General features: G+C 37.3%; 1 protein-coding gene across 1 annotated transcript in view; it reads left to right on the plus strand.

The window, feature by feature from the left end:
• Positions 1-16,972, plus strand: part of LOC117272327 (macrophage mannose receptor 1-like) — a 29,691-nt gene extending 12,719 nt beyond the window's left edge. The window contains exons 17-32 of the mRNA XM_033651187.2: positions 564-727; positions 845-912; positions 3,528-3,628; positions 3,793-3,935; positions 4,099-4,204; positions 6,004-6,131; positions 6,483-6,530; positions 6,749-6,787; positions 7,165-7,267; positions 11,665-11,897; positions 12,118-12,283; positions 13,374-13,544; positions 13,651-13,767; positions 15,695-15,853; positions 16,061-16,087; positions 16,176-16,972. Of these exons, the coding sequence (XP_033507078.2) occupies positions 564-727; positions 845-912; positions 3,528-3,628; positions 3,793-3,935; positions 4,099-4,204; positions 6,004-6,131; positions 6,483-6,530; positions 6,749-6,787; positions 7,165-7,267; positions 11,665-11,897; positions 12,118-12,283; positions 13,374-13,544; positions 13,651-13,767; positions 15,695-15,853; positions 16,061-16,087; positions 16,176-16,438 (2,036 nt within the window). The 3' untranslated portion in view covers positions 16,439-16,972. The remainder of the gene's footprint in view (positions 1-563; positions 728-844; positions 913-3,527; positions 3,629-3,792; positions 3,936-4,098; positions 4,205-6,003; positions 6,132-6,482; positions 6,531-6,748; positions 6,788-7,164; positions 7,268-11,664; positions 11,898-12,117; positions 12,284-13,373; positions 13,545-13,650; positions 13,768-15,694; positions 15,854-16,060; positions 16,088-16,175) is intronic.
• The last annotated feature ends 4,101 nt before the right edge of the window (positions 16,973-21,073 follow it).

The raw sequence follows: 21,073 nt of genomic DNA on the forward strand, positions 1-21,073 counted from the left end.
TGAATTACAATATAATATACTTTATTTCTGTCTTTTCTTTCCCGATGGGCTGAATAAGTTGCTAAATTTGTCACTAGTGACTATTAAAAGTAATGTTACTAAGAAGGTCTGAAAAGTTGCCAGATCTAGTGAAAAGGTTGCCCAGTTGGCAACACTGCCCTCATTCTGCTCCTAATCTAATGACAACGGAGGAGCGTGTGGAGCCAACAGTCTGCTAAGCAGCGTACTCCACTGTGGCTCTGGGGCTGGATGGAAAGTTAATGGACTAGCAAAATCAGTAGGATACATCACCTGGAAATCACGAATGTCTGTATGTACAAAATTTGGGGCCAAATTTAGTAGCAATTTAGTACCAAGATGTTTCACAAGAGAAGTGAAATTTTTAACCTGTTGGTGGCGCTGGGGTACACGTCAGTTAAAAACCAAAGAGATTCAACCTCTGGGGACCAGGAATGTCTGTACAGTCCATAGAACCATACTGCTAGCGTGGCTAAAGCTACAGAAATCTTGACCTATATATGTACAGTACTGTAATATATTACACATTTCTCACATGTTTTCAGATTACAATAGGACCTCTGATGGGTGGCTAGAATGGGGGGGGTCTCAGTATTATCTCAACACTATGAGCATGGCCATGGAAGAAGCTCGACGCTTCTGCCAAGAGAGGCATAGTGACTTGGTAACTATCAACAGTGAAGCTGAAAGTGTCTTCTTATGGAAACGGGTGAGGAATGACATTCATACTCCATTACTGTCATTACTCTTTAGCTGTGGTATTTGAGATTAAAACATACTGCAATGCAAGTACGTCTGGTTTTACTGTTTTCCTCTGTGTGTGTAGATGTCCAAAAATTATGGAGATAGGCCTTACTGGATAGGCCTGAACGTAGATCTTGATAAAACATATGGGTGAGTATTAATTAAATAATGAATAATAGATTAAATGAAAATGAGAAGAAACATATTCAAACTATGTGAAATGTAGATGAAGTGACCAGTTCAATAATATGTTGCACTCTATGTAATTTCATTGGAACATTTTTAAGAGACAGCGTGCAAGATTTAGAAGGATTTAGTGACATCCAGTGGTCCAGGATTGCAGATTGCAACCAGCTAAAACCTCTCCAGATTAGAATTCCTTCAGTGTTCATTGTTCAGGAGGTTTTTACTGGGACCTGAATTACCCACAGAGGGCTCTTCCTCTCCAAAACAAACAGAGCAGGTTATTGAAACCTGTAAAAACACTGAATAAAGCAGTTTCATGTTACAAATTAGCGTTTCTTTTGCACCGTTTGGCACATCCCAGATGGGCTGCCATTTGTGCTCAGCTTTGTCCTGATGACTTGGCGTGTGCTCACCTCATTTCTGATCCAGACGTTCAAGAGGTTTTTACTGTGAACCAAATTGTACATAAAGCTCTCGTCTCCAAAACAAATGAACCCAGGGATGTAAACCGCTAAAAACACATAAAAAAAGAAAAACTTTTGCTCTATGCTCTCATCACGGAGGGACTGCAAACTACAATGGGAGAAGCAAAAAAGCCATTGGGCCTATCTAGAGCCAATGTTTGGTTTGTCCAGTCTGGTTACTGTAGAAACATGGTGGTGCAAATGGCTCAGTCTAAGGTAAAGAAAACCCTCTTCTTGTTTTTAGGCAATGATACAATAAATAAAACATATTTATCACAAGTCCTACACACTGGACCTTTTAAATAGTAAGTGTTGCCAGGCTGGCTTGATACCAGTGATGTTGAACCAGACTGTCAGATTTGTGTGTCTGTTGAAAAAAAAAAATTTGATTGCTCCTACATCAAAATTATTATTCGTTTTCATGTCAAAATAATCAATAATTTTGTCATCAGCCAAGCATATTAGTTCTGTTTTAGTCCTAACCAACCCCTGAGGAAACTATGAGTCTCTTTAGCTTGCTATATGTTCCACAGCTGGATGTTCATCAGCTAGCATCCAACTGAATGTCTGCTGTATAATGCTGGGCAAGCAGCACGCAGCTAGTTCATCAAAATAAAAAGAGCTGCCTTGGCTGCTAAGGAAAAATAATGATCCAAAATAGACTAAAGGGCTCTTGAGAGCTCAGGGGAATGTCAGGGTTGAGCGTTAGTTCTATGAGTTCACCACTACATGCTACTAGAGATGTACTCCAATCTGAATGTGTCATTGAGGAAAGCACAGACAGTTGGGTGGAAACAAATATAAATTCTACCTGAAGTTGTTGGTTATTAAAAAAACAAAACACAGTTGACATGTCTGTGTGTCAGCCATTATGTTTCTTCAAACCGATGCATATCATTATGGCTGACCATAAAATAAAAATGCCCATTGTGATTGCAACATAGCACCTTATTTTACTAGTCATTGCTTGTCATACCCAGTCATTAAGCGTTAAGCGTCACCTCATGCGTTACAGGAGTAAGTCATTATCATCAATAATTTAAAACTTGGAATGCTGCCTTATCACTTTTTTGGCTTGCCTGTCTAAACCCTGATATTTTCTGCTATGACAATACTATATATATATATATATATATATATATATATATATATGACTATAAAAAAAAGTGGGACAAAAAAATCTAGTATGACAGCTGGACTTATTTCAAACCTTGACAATCTATACATTAAAATGAAGCATAATACCCATAGTTTTTGGATGTAGTCTGTGTTCATTTATTTCCATTTAGAAAAACCCACTCAAAATATTAATAAATGCAAACATAGCATCATTGGAATTTATGATTATTAGTATTTTTCATATATATTTACTGTAAATAGTTTCTTTTTACAGTGAAAAACAGAATCTTTAGATTTTAAAACACTTTCTTTTTCAGTCAGAGATACAGAGATAGATATGATCAGTCAGTTACAGCATGAGGATGTGGAAATATATTTCATAATTATATGCCAATATTAAGTCAATTTGATACTTTAAAGGGACAAAAGTTACATTGCCAAGTAATATTAGGTTATATATTATATTATTTGCCAACCATGCCCACTCCTGGTATTGTATCTGAATACAGATGGAGAGAGATTATTTTGTTGGTTAAACAAGTACAAATACAGATAGTGATATCTCAGTACATCTCTACAAGTAATCTCTTTCATATTACACATACATAAAGTATCGATTAGTGCATCTTAAATTTTGAAGGAGTTAAATACTTTTTTTGAACAAAATCTGGTGGATTTTTCTGACTGGATTGAAGAGCAGACCTCATTCAACATTTTTCACAGATAGGACTGCAGGCGGGCAGACTAGAGCACAGTGATTTATTGAAAAAAGTAAATAAATACATCACGGGATGTGAGGCAGACAAGAGTCGACACCAACAAAGCTGACAAGGGGCAGGAATCCACGTAAAATCCAAAAAACTATAGCTATAATTAAGGTTGAAAAATAATTTAACTCATGGGCCAACTCCCTCGCACCATATGTCGGATTGACTTGAAATTCAACACACATGTCCAGCACGTGCTTCTTTAATGATTTTATTGTGTTCTGAAAAGGTGGATGGATGGGTCTCCAGTGGTGTTTCAAAGGTGGGATGAAAATCAACCCAAATTCCTACGCAATGATGAGAATTGTGCTGTCATGACTACATATACAGGTGAATAACTTAAAAGTCACTGATCTTTACTGGCTTACTTTCAGATAATTAATCTGATATTCTTTACCTTTCAGATGAAGAATAATCTGAGATTAGATTTTGGATGTAAAAATGCACATTGTTTTTTCTTAAATACTTGTTTAATATTTTGGGTTGGCTTACAGGGTTCTGGCATGTTTATAATTGTGGGCAAGAGCACAGGTCCGTTTGTAAACGCAGTGAATCACCACCTGCCAACGCCACTGTACCACCAACAGTTATTCCAAAAGGTGGCTGTCCACAAAACTGGGAGAAATTTAACTCAAAGGTCAGAGGTCATATTTAATTATTATTGTTGATTTGCGGGATGGGGAAACAACTGGTGGTGCATGAAAAGGACATTCAATATGACAATGTATTAACCTATATTTTGATAAAAAAAAAAGCTACTACCCTTTTGAGACAAAGCTGTTGATTTTATGTTCCTATAGTGTTACAACATCATTACCAACCAGAAGGAGACGTGGTTTGGAGCGAGGGCACAGTGCAAATCAATGGGAGGAAATCTCGCCTCAATTCTCTCCAGAAAGGTGCAAGGTATGTTTTGTGTTTTTTTATTTTTTTTTAAAAGAAAACAATAATTTTTATATTCCTGAGAAACGCATATCATGCATATTTCATAAAAATGTCAATGTCTTCTGGATATCCAAATGAAGTCAGCTGGAGACAACAGGCCTAATTATTGAACAATTGCAGTTTTTTATTGACAAAGGTTTGCGCTATTTTCCTTAATCCAAAATATTTGACTGCAAGCATACGGTTTATATATGGTTGTATAGAGTACATATGGTAGATCTGGATACTTGAGGCATTCATGGTTTAGCCAGTAAAACCAAAACTATTAATAATGAAAGAGTGTGCAAATCCTAGTGTGCAGAAGATGAAATTTTGTATGATTAAAGTTGTTTAGTTAGGTGATCAATGTGTTTTGTTCTCAAATGCTTAAGTGAGACGTGACGCCCATGTCAAATAGTCTTCTGGAAGTTATAGTTATAGTTATAGTATGTTGAACATGTGGTTTGTGATATCTGTAATCCAGAATAATAATAATTACTTCACAGTGACATTAAATTGGGATTTAACAAGGTATCAGTTACATAAATAAAACATTATACTACAAAATAAATCAGAAGGGATCACGGCAGAAAGATTGTGAAACACTAGTCTCGCATTATCAGACCTATCTCCACTCCTTATTTTAGCACTGTGTCAGCGCTGGAGGCAGACCTGACTAAACCCATCATAATTCCACACTAAGGAAAAAGAAAACAATCTAGCTTGTTTCTATTTCTTGAAACTAATTATAGTCATCTGTTGGCTAAGTCCAGGATACGACCGTGCCATTCCAAAATAGTCTTGATAGAGAGAGGAAGGGTAGGAGAATTCCTTCTGAATTAATTGCCCAATAGCTGGCTCATACCCTTTTTCCATTAAAATTTGTGGCTTAGTGGGCAAAGCAGGCGCCCCATGTACAAGGCTGTTGCCGCAGAGGCCCAGGTTCGAATCCAGCCTGTGGCCCTTTGCTGCATGTCATGGGTCGCTCATCTGCCAACTATGTTGAGCGCCTTTTGAGTTAACCTAATAGCCTTCTTATTACCACATAATATCATGGCATGAAGACATGATGACAGGTATTATTTATGATGACTTATACTGTCAGCAATGAACACAAGATTAAAGACAAGTCGAGGAAGGAAGCTCAAATATTCATATGGTAAAGTTTATAACTGAATGAAGTCTCTAAAGCAGAATGAGAGTGGCATGCTGCAACACTGATTATCCTTCAGTAGGAGTTTTATACAAATTGCAAAAAGGCACTGTTAAGTGTTGTTTTGCTTTGTAGATTATCAGTCCATAGTAATTTTCTCCTGGAGGACGTCAAGAAAAGTCTAAGGCAAAAAATGAGGTTAAACCACACTAAGTTGAAAAATCACTAATTCACTAGGGTGAACATAGTCAATTTACTGAACAGGTGCCCATTAGCGCCGACTAATGCCATAGTGCCTGACATACCACAGAATCTCCACTTGTCATGCTGCATCTAGCAGTGAATCAGACTAAACTGGCTTGAGTCACCTGACTGACCAACCAACTACTTTAGCTATCATTAAAGCTCCACAGTCACAACATTGGGTATTACCATGTAAAATGTAAACCACTGTCCATTCAGGTAATGTTTTCTGCATTCTTTAATTGTGCAGTTTAAGAAGACCCATATACTGATCAAGGACATCTGAGAAATATGTAGTTTATTATAATTTATTTCGATATTATATATTTAACTGGGGAACAAATAAAAAAATCAATGGTATGATCAATATGTGTTACATTTTCAGTGTTTTTGACTTCTAAATTGGCCAAGCCACCTACCACAGCCCTGTGGATTGGTTTGCATAGTGCACGTGGCACTCCATTTCTCTGGACTGATGGGCGACCAATGCGATACAGCTACTGGGGTACTGAGGTAAGTGGACAATGTGATATTTTTTTATTATCAAGTACAAGAGGTATGTGCTGAAATACAAAAAAAAGGACTACTTTTTGATAACTGTTTCTAATGAAAATGTGAATCTTCCTCTGATGCAGCATCGCCATCCTAATTGGAGTGATTAAAGACCCTTTTGGGGTAGTTAAAATGTTTACTGTACATGAGGCCTAACTATGTCAACTTAGGGGCTAAAAAACTGAGGTTATGCCTCAAGTACATACTATCTTTATTATGTGTTGTGATCAATTATATGCATCTGTATTGTTTATAATACATTTTTTGGGCTGTACTGTGAATTATTTCTGACATCCTGGTTTTCCATTGCAGAGGACACAAATGATTCACAGTTATCACAGCATATATTATGACAGTGAGGTAAAAACTTTTTTATATACTTTGATCATAATGTGCAATACCACTTCATTTGTGTGGACTTAGAGCTGACACACATCACACTTCTATGACAAATTGCGTTTGTGTCTCTTGTCTCTTTGTTTACAATTTTGATGAATTATATGCATCTACTTTGTTTATTATATATTTTCTGTTTGTGTATTCATACAAATTTCTGACATCCTTATTTTATATTGAAGATGGATTATGACCATTTTCATCGGCCATCACGTACTGAGGTAATACTTCTTGACACATATACAATTCAACTTTACTTGTCTTGACTTGGATTATTGGTTATTTTGTGAATATATTAATATGACTATGTCTAAATAAATAAAATCAGTGCAGGTGTTACAAATACCAGTAACAATGTCTCTGTTCTATTCAAGTGACAGTAAACAAGCCTGCCTTGATACCAGGAACCTGAAATCAAAGCATCTAAATGTTTGACCATCATTAATTCTATTATTTACACCTGTGCCATTTCTACTATGGCAAGTCAAAATATCTTCCATGAAAAAGACCATAGTAATTTTTCATGGGAAAGGTGCTGTCATTAACCTGGATCGTACCATACTTTGCCCTCTACCTCAAAATTGCTGTGTTTTACCAGAAAAATTGTGCTGTGATGACTACTGACACCACCAGTGGAATTGGAAAGTGGATAAAAAAGAACTGCAATGACACCAATGGATACATCTGTCTTCGAAATGTTGGTGAGTCTATCCTCAGCCCTTTACTTGAATGCATTTTTGAGGCGTTTAAGATGCTCAGGAACTCACAACTTTTTGCACACGCATCAGAGCGGGTGGAAAATTTGATATTTTATGGGTGGCGTACCCAGGTGTGACAAAATGGTTCAATAGCGCCCTCTACAAATTTTTAAATGAAGTCGCCATCATGATATATTACATTTTACATTTTACATCTAAAGACTTACAAAAACTCTCTTGGAGCCATACCCTAAGTTATAAGTTAATCTGTGCTTTCTAAGATAGCAAAGGCATGACCCTCTGCCGATTGGCTTACCCTGACATTCTTACCCTAACCCTAACCAGTCCCACTCCTCTTGCCTAAACCTAACCAATCCAGCCAACAAAGGCAAGGAATACTAGCCAGTTAGAAGGAAAGTAAGACTTGTCATGCTTTCGCTATCCTAGGAAATGCAAATTTGCATAACCTAATCACTGGGAGACTCTCTAAAACCACGGGTTTCACCCAGGGTTGTTACCTCACGTCCTGCGTCACACAGAAAGTTGTGTGCCTCATGTGCGTTCTCTTATTGGGTCGGCTAATCACTTTTTTGATAAGCTAGCGAAGCAGTGACCTAAAAAGTTGTTTATTAATCTAATCTTTGCCTTAATCCCAAGATAAACCTTCAGGAGACCTCACACCTGATTGTAACTTCAAACAGACATGATTTTTTATTTTTTTGTGATCATTGATTTTTGAAGATACACTTAGACTTTTGCCCTTTGTACCACTGGCATGGCTGCAACCACAACTAATGTTAGACCTCTCCACAGGTTGTCATATGACTTGTACCTGACTGCTGATAAATTCTCATATTGACCATCATGACGTTACACTGAAAATATGTACTACTAAACAGTAGAATATAAAGTAATGTCTGTTCAGATAAGCTTCAGGCTACAAACCAAATACACTCTACTCTCCTCACTTCCCTACCTCTATTGCCTCTTCTCTGGTGGACACAGCATAAGGTTCCACACATAGAAATAAAATTCATTTTATTTTTATGGTTCCACACCAAAAGGTTTCTGTTCCATCTATTTGAGGGTCCTTGGCATGGAAAAGTTTAGGAACTCCTTGCTAAACTACATTTCAGTTGGGGCAATAGCCAGAGGCAGTACGTGTTGCAAGTCCTTGGGTCTCATAATTTGGATATGCTAGTGTTTGTCAAAACACATCATTGAAAGTAACTGACAGCTCTATATTACATAAAGGTACCCAGCCCATGTAAGCTGACAAGGCACACACAGGAATTATTTTCATGTACACAGATGCAAGAACAAATATACAAATTGTAGGAGTACTTTCTTATAATAACAACAATCCACTACAGACTTTACCAGTGTGTTGACAGATGGTATGTTCTACCTGAAATAGATTTCGGCACATTGTGGGCAGGATCAGAAACACTCCCTTGGGCTGCAAGATAACAGAGAAAACATCCATGTCACGACACAGTTCTATGCTAGAATTTCTTTCCTGTTTACTTACAAAATAATCAAACCTACTTATAAACCCTGTAAGTTTGAGTCTGTGATCAGATGTGAGTATTCAAATTAAAAAGGTCACGATTCAATAGCCTTACTATATATACAGATTATATTGTTTGCCAATGTACCTTAGCTGTAGAAGCTCTTCTACAAGGTGCTTTGCCATGCTGACAGGCCAGAATGACTCTCAACTTACTCACTCCCAGAATGTAAATTTAACAACTATTGGTAAGCTGCAATCTACTTAAAATTGGCAAACTGAATTTGGGATTATATGATTTAATGTTTAGTCAACCAATTTAATGTTACCATTTAATGTTACCAAGCACTCTGCACGTAATGTTAAGGGTTGTTCACAAAGGAAACCTGTTAGTGTAAAATTATCTTAGCTGCACAATAAATTTCAACCAGTATTTGCATGGCACATGGTGTTGGGCGCATGATATGACATTCTAAATTTTAGCATGACTGGATAGTGAAAATTAAATGTAATAATCTACATTATTTGCATAAAACTAATGTAACTCACCCTCCATTTGCTGAGGGGCTTAGATGGTCACAGAACTAGTACATAGATATGAACTATTACCCATGAAACCTTGCGCAAACATATACGCTAGCTATTGCTCACTGTGCAGTGCTTATTCATAATGGCAAGGTAAAATAATAAGCTAACATTTATGTACTATTGTATTATGCACTACCTACTACTGTGTATGGACATTCTTGTGGGCCCCAACTGATCACTTTGTAACTTTTTGAACAAGAGACTTTGTCACACCCTCCACCTTAGAAACTACCGGCAAAAGTTCAGTGAGGGAGGCTAACGCACCTAGCCATGCTACAACTACTTCTGACTTAGCAGTTACAGGCAAACACAAACGAGAGAAGCCCTGAAAATATTCAGGGAATTATCTCATGGCCAAGTTTTTTAAAATATATATAGTAGGGGGTCCCTGCTCTGTACCTCTTTGAGCTAAGAGGTCCTTGGCCTGAAACACATTTAAGACACTTGTCCTAAACTCAACAAAAGTCAGCCTTAAAGGATTTTATGTGGATTTTTGTCCATGTCCGGGCACTGTACTCATTTATTCATTCATTCCGGGGGGGGGGGGCTGGAGCCTATCCCAGGTGACACTAACTTGCATGTCTTTAGATTGTGGGAGGAAGCCAGAAAACCCAGAGAAAACCCTCGCTGATAGACTTGCACCGATTACAATTATTTGGGTTGATACCGATTTCCAATTTGCAGAGTGTTTGGATGGCCAATCCTGATTTTGGCCAATTCCGATTTCATTTTTTTCAAACCACTTTACAGCACACAAGATATTGCAGTATTTTCTATCTTTTCTTGATGAGATCATTTCAACCAAGATACAACCAGCTTTTCAATAATCATCTCAGACAAACAAACAAAAACAGTGACACAGGTTAAGAAACATTTTCCTTTTTGCTCAAATATTACTTCAGGTATAGTATTAAAATAAATAAGTAAAAAAGGCATACATAAATAAAAACATAGATAAATAAAATAGTAATTATTGGTGTACAGCATTTATTGGTCATTTCTTGAATAGACAAAAAAGTAAAAATATCTCCTGTGGAAATTTCACACAGGTCTTCAGAATGCGCCTGCCAGTAAGCGTGCGGACACACGCCTCGTCAATTTCAAGCGGCTCATGTTACACGATGTCAATCATGCAGCGCGGCAGAAGTTTGACCAGCGTTTTAAATCGGCATATTTTAGACTGACCGGTGGTCACAGGTCACGGCCGATCACGTAAAATCTGGCCCGATTCCGAGCACTGCCGATTAATCATTGCAAGTCTACTCGCTGACAAAGGAAAAACATGCAAACTCCACAGAGAAGGGCACAGTTGGTTGATTCAAACCCTAAAACCCTTTAACTGTGAGGTGACAGTGCTAACCACTGCACCACCCTGCCTGTGGAGTTTTTGTGTATTTTGGGGCATTTCCAGGCACTGTACTTTAACAAACTCCTTCTAGAGAATTAATTACATCCACTTTAAATTTGGTCAGTGCAATCTTAAGACCCAATGATGAAAAACTGTTCAAATCTTGAGTTTTTGTGGAATGATGTTGCCATTGCATGGCAGCCATTTTTCATGTTTCACTATAAAACAGTTCTTGTATGTATTGTGAGTGTACATTGTCCAATCCTTCCCAAATTTCTTATTCTTGATAGGAGTTCCAGCCACAAGATGGTTATAGCCATAGCGCCACCTACTGGCAACAAAAATTGACTTGTTTTATACTTAAACTCCCTTGAGGATTAATCAGACCTATGTCAAATTTGGTCAGAACAATCTTAAGACCTTAATGTTGAAAAGCCAGAACAACATTGCTTTGGCATTGAAGCTATTTTGTGCATTTCAACCTGAAACAGATAGTTGCACTGTCCAATCTGTCCCAAATTTCTTATGCTTGATAAGACTCTACATGTCTTTCTAAAGTCAAGGTTATTTTGCCACCCACTGACAAAATAACCTGAAATTTATATGTGTGGTGTGTGCTTTATATACAGCAACATAATGTGTGTTTAGTGTGTGTTTTCTAGTGCCACATAGTGTACACAGGAAGTCAAAGCAAAACTTGCAATATGTAGATTCTAGTGCCAACATTCCCCAGAGATCAAGATTATGATTTCAACAGTGCAAATTTAAGACAAGTTGTACTGGGTTTTAATACCAGGCTGATTCAAACAGGACAGTGAAATGGAATAAGTGAGTAATTTTATTCTTCTCAGGAAAGCAAAAAAGGACAATAACTCTTGAACATCCATACAAGAGAAATCCTGCTTTCAAGATGAATTGAAAAACTAAATTTGTCTAATTTCTCACCCTAAACAGACCCATCTCTCCCAGACTCCCCTGAACCAACAACTCCTACAGGCTATGTCAAAATATTTAATGACTCTATCAAGGTTGTAACTCAACAAATGAGCTGGAATGCAGCCAAAAAGCACTGTGAAGATGATGGTGCCAAACTGGCTAGCCTGCGAAACACATGGACACAGTTGTATGCTGAGCTGATAGCTTTGAATCTCGAAGCTCCTCTGTGGATTGGACTGAACAAAAAGGAGGTACAGGGCAAATGGCCTCTCAAACTGATTCTTACCTAAGAACTGTTTTCTGTAATTGTTGAAATTAAGTTATTTTTAAACTATAAATATTAATTACAAAAAGTACATTTATGTTATTTTTGGCTTTTAAGAGGCAAAATGTTTTCAATGCTTTTGCTGATTATGTAGCACTCTGGACCATATTTTGAATTAATGATGTTTGATCAATCTTTGCTGTCAGACTGGCGGATATTTCAGATATATTGATGGCTGGCGTATGACCTCAACCTACTGGAGTGGATGGGAACCACGCAGTAACCGAGACTGTGTGTTTGCGAACACACAAGGACAGTGGGAAACTGCTGACTGCAATCGGAACATCAGCAGCATTTGCATGAAGTCTACAGGTGAGGCTTATGTAAATTTTAATAAATTCCTATCCGACTCTTCCTAACATAGCCTATATGTTAGGTATGTTTCCATTAACATCCCCTACAACTAGAAAAGCAATGCTAGCAGACAGTCCCATTCTTATGCATAACTCTCTCCAGTGCTGTCGTAGCCGACCGGCACACAGGAAAGTAGCAGGTGGGTCTTCCAACTCTAGTGTATTAATTTGTACTCGTCACAGTGACTTAATTGCACGCCATTCTGTTTGTTTTGCCAGCGTCAACATTTGTTTGTGTTTCATGAGACAGGACCACAGATATTGATCTATATCTCATAATTATAGACTTTGATCCTCTGCTTGCCCGTCCCGTGTCCAAGGGTATTGGTTTCTAGGCTATGTATTTGCTCTATATCATTACACTATTATAAATATAAGCAGGGGATTTTAATACAAAGTGGAAACCACTGAATTTAAATGCATAAATGGGTCAGACCTGCACACAACAGGATTTGAAACAAACTGTAACAACCTGGAGCTTCTGTGTTTTCATTACCTGCTTTGAAACAACATGACCCCCATTCATTTAAAATGCCTATTCGTTCTTCTGAGGACATTTTGGTGAAAACAACGCAAAAGTAGTGTAATAAGTAACTTATTTCTCTACACAGAGAGTAATATTGTAAGTAACTTGTAACTTTCATAGAAGGTATCTAGTGATATGTACTATATTACATTTTGAGAGTATCTTGCTGTTACTGATGAACCTGTTTACCTGTGGATTGCTCCAAACATTACACAAACTCTGCCAGTCTTTTGTTGCCCAGTCCCAACTTTTTCGGAATGTGTTGTGGGCACTGAATTCAGAATGAGTGCATATTTACAAAAAACAATAGCTGTCAGTTTGAACATTGATATCTTGTCTCTGTATTGTATTCAATTGAATATATGTTGATGTTACCTGTTTGGAACATGGTTGCATGTGTTCCCATTGTACTTTGCTTTAGATGTGACATCGTTTTCTTGTTATACAATATTGTCAAATGGTGCTTACGGCAGTTGGATTTGAAAGCATGTACTAAATAATGATTAGTTTTTCTCATTCACAGATGTGCCACCAACAGAGCCAAGTGATTTCCCAGGATTTTGCCCTGAAGACCCAGAACAACCCAGATACTTACGGCGGACTAACAGCTGGCTACCATTTAAGGCTAATTGTTACCTCATTTTTACAGACAGGATTGAGTGGCAAGAAGCAACCACTAACTGTGCAAGACATGGTAAAGATTCTCCATGTATGGTATAATCGATATCCTGAATCAGACAGCTGTGTTTAGCTTTTACTAAAGACAAATTGTTTTCTTGTTTGTTACTTTGTTTCTAAAGGTGGAACTCTTGCAAGCATTGAAGATCCTTCTGAGCAAGCATTCATTCTAAGCAGTATACAAATGTTTCGAGACAGCCAATCATCTTTCTGGATCGGCTTATATAAAACTCACAGAGGTACAGTCGCATTGTCTGATCTTTTATGAAAAGACACATTAAGCTACACTTGAACATAAATAAGGAAAACTATGTTAAACAGATGTTCTGAAACATAAACGTTACAAAAGTAGCTTAATTATTAATTTCCTACCTAATAGAGAACTGAAAAAAGGCATGGTAACTTCAGTATGTTTGGTCAACAACAAATGGAGAATGAACCCAAATCAGCCTCACTGGCCAAATACACTATGCGTGCACATACACATACATGTTTTTTTGTTGTTTTTGTGTGCTGCTGTGTTTCCAGCGGATTTTAGGCACCAAATGTGGGTGTTTTGAAGCAACCCGTCACTGTTATTCCAATGACTTTTTTAGCAACCCAGCCCTGTTTGTCCAGCTGCTTTTTAGGGCCGAACAGTTGTTTTTACCAAGACAAAGCTGCTTTTCCTGCTGGGAGTGTGGCCCAAAACGTGGTTGTTTTTTACAGAGACATTGCTTCTTTTCCCGCCAGGAGACTGCCTGGAAAAGGGGTTATTTTTCATAGACACAGGATTCTGCCCCCCAAATAGAGTATTTCTGGCCAAAACATGATCTTTTCCCAACCATAACCAAGTTTTTGTGCCTAAACCTGACCACATGTTAACTACAGCGTGTTGAAACATTAAGTTTCAATGTATCAGCTACATGATAACCTGCAAATGTAACGTATCCATGGTTTACAGAAATGTATAGTCCTAACATTTTTTATGGTGGTTGGGTTGGATGTTTTCTGCTCATTTTGTGACTCTGGAGGTGTATTATTCCCAAAGTGAGGGCAGGTTGGCACCAATGATTTTTTCTGCAGTCGTGACTGTCCGTTATAGTTTGTTCCTGTCCTTGGTGGCCACACTGTGATGATTGTGCAGAGAACAGACTATTGCAATTGTATCAGTAGCTACTCAGACAGGTTGTAATTCTTGAGCTAGCACAGAAACCTCTGCTAAGCCTTTTTTTCGTAACGTGTCAGTGTTTGATGTCCACTTTAGATCCCGGGAGATGGTGGATCCCAGAAAGCTGAGGGTTTTCCACATCTTACACTTTGTAGTTCAGAATGGAGTAAAGGTGTCACCTCCTCATTTTTAAGCGTGCTAAGCTCCAGGTTATATGAATAATATATATAACATAACTGTCAGGTACACAGCTCACACATCTATAGACACAGCACACACAGGCATGTGTCAGGGAAGACCACAACAGAGGGACTCAAACACTACTGAATAACAGTAGGTTTTGAGCCTGGACTTAAAAGAGTCAATGGATGGGGGCGGATCTGACTGGGAGGGGGATGCTGTCCCACAGTTTGGGGGCAGACACAGCAAAGGCACGATCAGCCCTGCGCATAAGTCTGGAGCATGGGACAGCCAGGAGCCCCAGGTCAGCTGACCTGAAGGACCTGGGCGCAGAATAGGGGGATAGAAGGTCTGCGATGTAGGATGGGACCAGACCATTAAGGGCTTTGTACACAAACAGGAGAACCTTTAAGTAATATAGTTCCCTCAGTCAAAACACAGCAAAGAGGAAACTATTCATTGGATTTACATTCATCCAATAGCCAGTGACACATCTGCAATGCTAATGTTGTTCTGTATTTGCTGTTGGGCAACTGTCTGCTAACGTGTTTGGTCATAACAAACTACATAAAAGTGATAACATATTAGTTTTGTGTTTACAGCTTGTTCTGCTGCTCCCGAGTGGTCTTTGGGTTCAATACACAAAGTAAAAATAATAAAGGAAATACTAAGTTATAGGTTATAGAGGCACATTTGGAAAAAAAAATGTGTTGCAAAATATTATTTCTGTGCAAACTGAAAGAAAAGATATTGAGTATCAAATTAAATAAACTTAATCTGGTACAAAAAGAAACTTTACAAGAAAAGAAACTCACAGAATTTTTATTCGTCCCCAGGCACTTGGCAGTGGTTGGATAAAACCCCCCTGGACTATACTAACTGGGGTGAAAGTCCAAATGGGAGAAACACTTTTGGATCCATAAGAGCTACAGATGGGATGTGGACAACTGGCCAAAAGTGGTATGACAGAGGATATATTTGCAAAGCACCCAAAGGTGAGATCATCACAGTTGTTAGGATTCAGTTTGAATTAAAGGAATTATTTTACAATAACAGGAATGTGTTTTTAAAAAAAGTGTTGAAACACATATTAAATCAAAAATAAATGCATTTATTGATTTTGATACTGAAGTATGAAGTCAATGACATGACAGAAATTATACATTCTTTGTTAAGTTGTTAATGTTTCTTTAAATATCTAGAACTATTAAAAGGGACACGGACAACGGGTAAGTAACATCTCCTCCTACTTTTAATTTCACTGATAATTATAAATTTTTTCTTTTGGCTGATAATCTATGTGTTGAATCTATACAGTAACTCCTACGATGGAACCTCAAACCCGTGGCCACATCACTTTGGTAGTTTTGCTGGTCATCACTGCAATCGTCATAGGGACAGTCATCGCCTTATTTCTCTTCAAGAAATCTGGTCGCCGCTTACCTATCCCTGAAAAGTTCTCAACCTTTGACAATCCACTCTTTTTCAACAATGAGCGGTTCCAGCCTGGTCTGGTCGACACCAAGAAACTGGTAGCAAATGCAGAAGAGGAGAACCCTGCACCTGTTCTAACTGTGTAATGTAAATACCAGCAGAATCTACTGGGGCATACAATGTACAATGTAATTTTGATGGCACTCTGACAAGAATTTCATTTTGTTTTGAAATGAGAGATGTTTCAATGTAGCTGGCAATAACTGGCTTTAATGAACAAAATAATTTAAGATGTAGGATGTCTTATTTGATATATAAATCTCCATTTGTAATCATTTGAAATAATGTTTAATTGTATATTTTATGACACCAGAATTTACTGACTGATTAAAGTCATTGATTTATAACATATTTTACTTTAAAGTACTATGCTTGCTAGGATTGTGAAATTTGTACTAGACTTTGAACTTGGCAAAATGAATAACATTCCTGTTGGACTATAAGAAAGACAGTTAAGACAGACAGTATACCATTGCTGCATTTCATCATCCTTGAAGATATTACAGATGACATTTTATCTGTCTAGAAATCCAGTTGAGTCCTAAGACATGTATTGCAAATGAGAATTCAAACTATTGTATTAAAAAAACATTGAAAATAACAACCTTTGTGTATCTACACTGAATGTTTTGGCTGTTTTTCTAACTTTAAAGAGAAAGTTTAATGAATGTATATATAGATGTTTATCTTTACTCAGCTTGATTAGCATATTAGAGTGTTTACTTTTAGTCGACTATTTTTCCAGGCAAAAATAATGTAAATGAAAAAAGAACATCGATTAATCTTTTAAATTCATAATATATTATTTATTAAATGGATTTTTTAAAAAAAGGTTTATTTAGAGCCAGTAAAATAACCTGGAGAAAAAGGAACACTATTAGAGGGAGCGTTTTCTCCTTGATGAAAGCTTGTATTCAACAGATGTGGCTGAGAATTCAAAACTGCATTATGTGTTTTAGATTGTGTAAAGTGGACACTGAACGGTTTGCCCTGGTAATTTCACTTGATCAAAAGAAAATAGCACACATCAGTGGGGCCGTGTAGTGTGTTACACTTGTTTGAAAACTGCATTTTGGCAAACTTTAAACATTAAACCTTTCCTTTTGTCCATCTCTTTTTAATGCTCATCATGTAGCCAGTCCTAAAATCAAATTTGCAGTTATCAACATCTATCTGTCCTGGTGTTTGCTGAGCCGATGGTCAAAACTTCAGAAGAACTGAAAATTCACTGACATCTGACAAGGATAACATGACCAAGGATTGTGATAACGATATCTTAAATCTAAGACAATATCTAATCTCATATCGTGATACTGATATAATTTTGATACATAACCCAGGCACGGACAAGATGCATTTGGAGGCCAAAGATTCTTCAGAGAAAATGTTATGGCCAGATATATTGATTCACCAAGGATTTCCAGACCCGCAGTTTAAGTTCCATGTTGCCAGATTGCTTTGTCTACTGAGTAATTTGTGCAAGCATGTTTCACCTGTTCACTTTTTTAACCTCTTACTCAACACAAATGTTCTCACTTCTCAAATTCACAGAGGACACTTCCTCTTTGAACATAACATTTTTTTTCAAAAAGGACGCAATCGACCAAATTGTACTGTCTAAAACCTTGTCCTAGTTAAATCAACAATATAATGTATAAATCATTTACAGCACAGAAATAATTAAGTTAGTACTTCAACATCGCACCGTTTAATCAAACATCTTGTGTAAATTAGGCATGTGGAGTTACCTTGTATCCATGAAGATATCTTTGTTTTTCTTGCATGCCTCCATGTAAAATGGTGAACATTTTTGATTTATTGATCAATTAAGACAATGTTTAACAACAGCAAAACTATATCAAAACATTTGTTCACAAACTCTTACACAACTCGAGCAGTATTATCCAAGTCTTACTTATGCAGTTGTATGCTCAATACTTCACAAACACATGTATTTTCACTTACTCTATGCTCTCTTCAGAGCCAAAATCCAATACTAACAATACTCTTTGTTGTTGTTGTTTTGCAGAAATGCATGTGTTTGAGATGTACTGAGCATAAGACTGGATAAATGAGACTTGAATTTTACTGTACAAGTTGTGTGAGAGTTTGTAAGGGTCTGTAAACGGACATTTGTTGTTGTCAATCACATTAATATGTTTCCCATTTTCCATGGAAGTGGCTGAGAAAAAAACAAGTTTAGTTTACAAATTCAAAGTAACACAGCATGACTAATTTATTTAGAAATTGATATTTTGTGAGTGAAGTATTCCTTAAGGGGTGTGGGCCAATGAAGACAGACTTTAGCATCAGACTTGATCATTTAGCTGATACACGGTTACCGTGTCGTGTAGGCGTGTGTGTGGATGTGTGTGTATATGTGGAGGAGTTCAGCGCCGGCAAAGAGCGCAGAGGAGAGGCTGCAGGATGATAATGAATTAAACCAAAATGTGTAAAAGCACCAATAAAAGAACCGATAGCGTTAGCGCTCATCAATACTACGGTCTCTGATAATTTAGCATCGGGGCTAATTCAGTACCGGGTTTCAGTACCCATCATTAATCAAAACACAAATGAAGTGAAGCTTGTGGAAATGAAATAAAGTTTGCAGCCACACTGGCTGTGTGTGTTCCACCAATCAGCGTTTCTCAGGAAACAGCCCTGCCCCTCAAGATTTCTGGGAAATCTGAAAAATCCTACCCCCCTACTAGGCACATTTTTCAGGGAAAGTTTAGGGTTGAGGGATAGTTTTTTCCCCAGGTAATTTCGGTGGAGACGCGACAAGGTTTTTCAAAATCCCGGGTAAATGATAAAAGTTCCTACGGTGGTAAAGGGGCTTATGAGAGTCCAGCCTGTTTTCATTACAAAGTCATCAAATCCCGACACTTGTCATCGCCCCGGGATGTGATATTGACACCCTTTAGTGTCTATTCTGAAATGGAAAAGACTTTTAAGTAACTCAAATTTAAATCCATCAATACTTGATGCTGAGAGCAGCTGATGTAGTATAAAGAGCAAGAAAGACCACACAGTGCACAACATCAACTCATGTGCATAAGACCAAATAAGTAATGCTACACCTTTCAGCCCACAAGCTCAAACACAATGTCACAATAAGATAGAACTCCACATATGACATATTGGAAAGCCATCTTTAGCAGTAGGTAGCATTTCTGCACTGACAAAAGAGACCCTGAAAAACATATCATGTTGTTCATGGCCATAGCCAGCTATTAATTTATTAATTATTAGATCCCCATTAGCTGCTGGAACTTAACAGCAGCTACTTTTCCTGGGGTCTCACCAAGTTCATCAACCAAAAATGCAGCGAACATAAAATACATTTACATTCATACTCACAAACAAACATGACACAAGAAACTATGAGGTCACCGAGGTCCAGACCTCTGTAAAAATTTTAAAGAGAAAAAAATAGAAGAAGCCCCAAACAGCATGGTAAACATATTAACACACCAGACAGCTTTTATTTTGAAACCACACGCAGGAAGTTATCTGATGTATCGGCGGAACGCAGAAAACTTGAATTCAGTTGACAGGAAGACAACGATACTGCTAGCTGACAGACGAGGTGAGTGAATGACTTATTATTATTAGAATTATTATATTACCGACGACCAAGCAGCCCACTGTAAGTTAAAGTTTAAGAAAAACTTAAGTTCTTGCTAAGTAACATTGATGTTAGAAGCTTTAGCTGTGACACAATGGGTTGAAAGCTACTGGCTAATCATGCATGATGTGAGCTCATTAAGTCAGTGCCATGGTAACAGGTAACATTATTTAACATTATGCAGGTGGGTGTTTATGACCCAATAAAGTTGCAAGAGGTTAGGTTGTGTAGAAACTATATACATACATATATATAAGTGTATGACAAAAATATTGAACTTATTATAATATTCTAAATTATGGTGATGCACCTGTATGTTGTACACTAGATTGAGATGGGTATTTGATATATAATGCACTGGGCACCAAGAGCATCCCTCTATCTATCTGAACACTATTCAGTGACTTGAAGCCTTTAACCACATCAAATAATGTTGTTACATTATGCAGCGCTTTATTCACTTATTTGAAGAGCACATGACCTCACATGTTTGTGTCGTCTATTTATTTGTTTAAAGGGGTCTCTTTACCTCAGTATGTCTCAGTGAAAATGGGTTTCTAGAGTCCTTACAATAGAAAATCTCTCTCCCTCTTCTCTCTCTCTCTCCAAAGACCATTATTGTTGTACTAGACCTACTAGCACAAAGTATCCCGCCACAGAAAAACTATCACCTCACTGTACAGCCTACTATAAAGTAGCTACTATCTAGAGTGTTCCAAACTGATGTTAAAATGCGTATTTTTTTAAGTCAAATAATGTGAACATTTTCTGCAGCTGTGATTTACACCAGAATTTTGTGTTTTAAGCCTGAAACTGATATGGGTTGATCAGAAGTTGCTTTATTTATTATAAATTGGAAAGCTATTTACAGAACAGCTTCAGAATTGAGCTTCAGAACATTTTTATTCACAAGAATATTGTAACTATTTTTACAACTTTTGAAATTAAAGTTGCTATTGTTTAACAATTGTTTAATTGCTTGAGATCAATGGTTTTGAGTCAGATATCTATTTAAAGAACAAAACAGAAACTTCAATGAATAACCTTTAACACAGGCATGCAGTAAATACAAAGTTAAACTATGAACGTATGA

The sequence above is a fragment of the Epinephelus lanceolatus genome, chromosome 12 (assembly GCF_041903045.1).
Source record: "Epinephelus lanceolatus isolate andai-2023 chromosome 12, ASM4190304v1, whole genome shotgun sequence".
NCBI classification, from domain to species: domain Eukaryota; kingdom Metazoa; phylum Chordata; class Actinopteri; order Perciformes; family Serranidae; genus Epinephelus; species Epinephelus lanceolatus.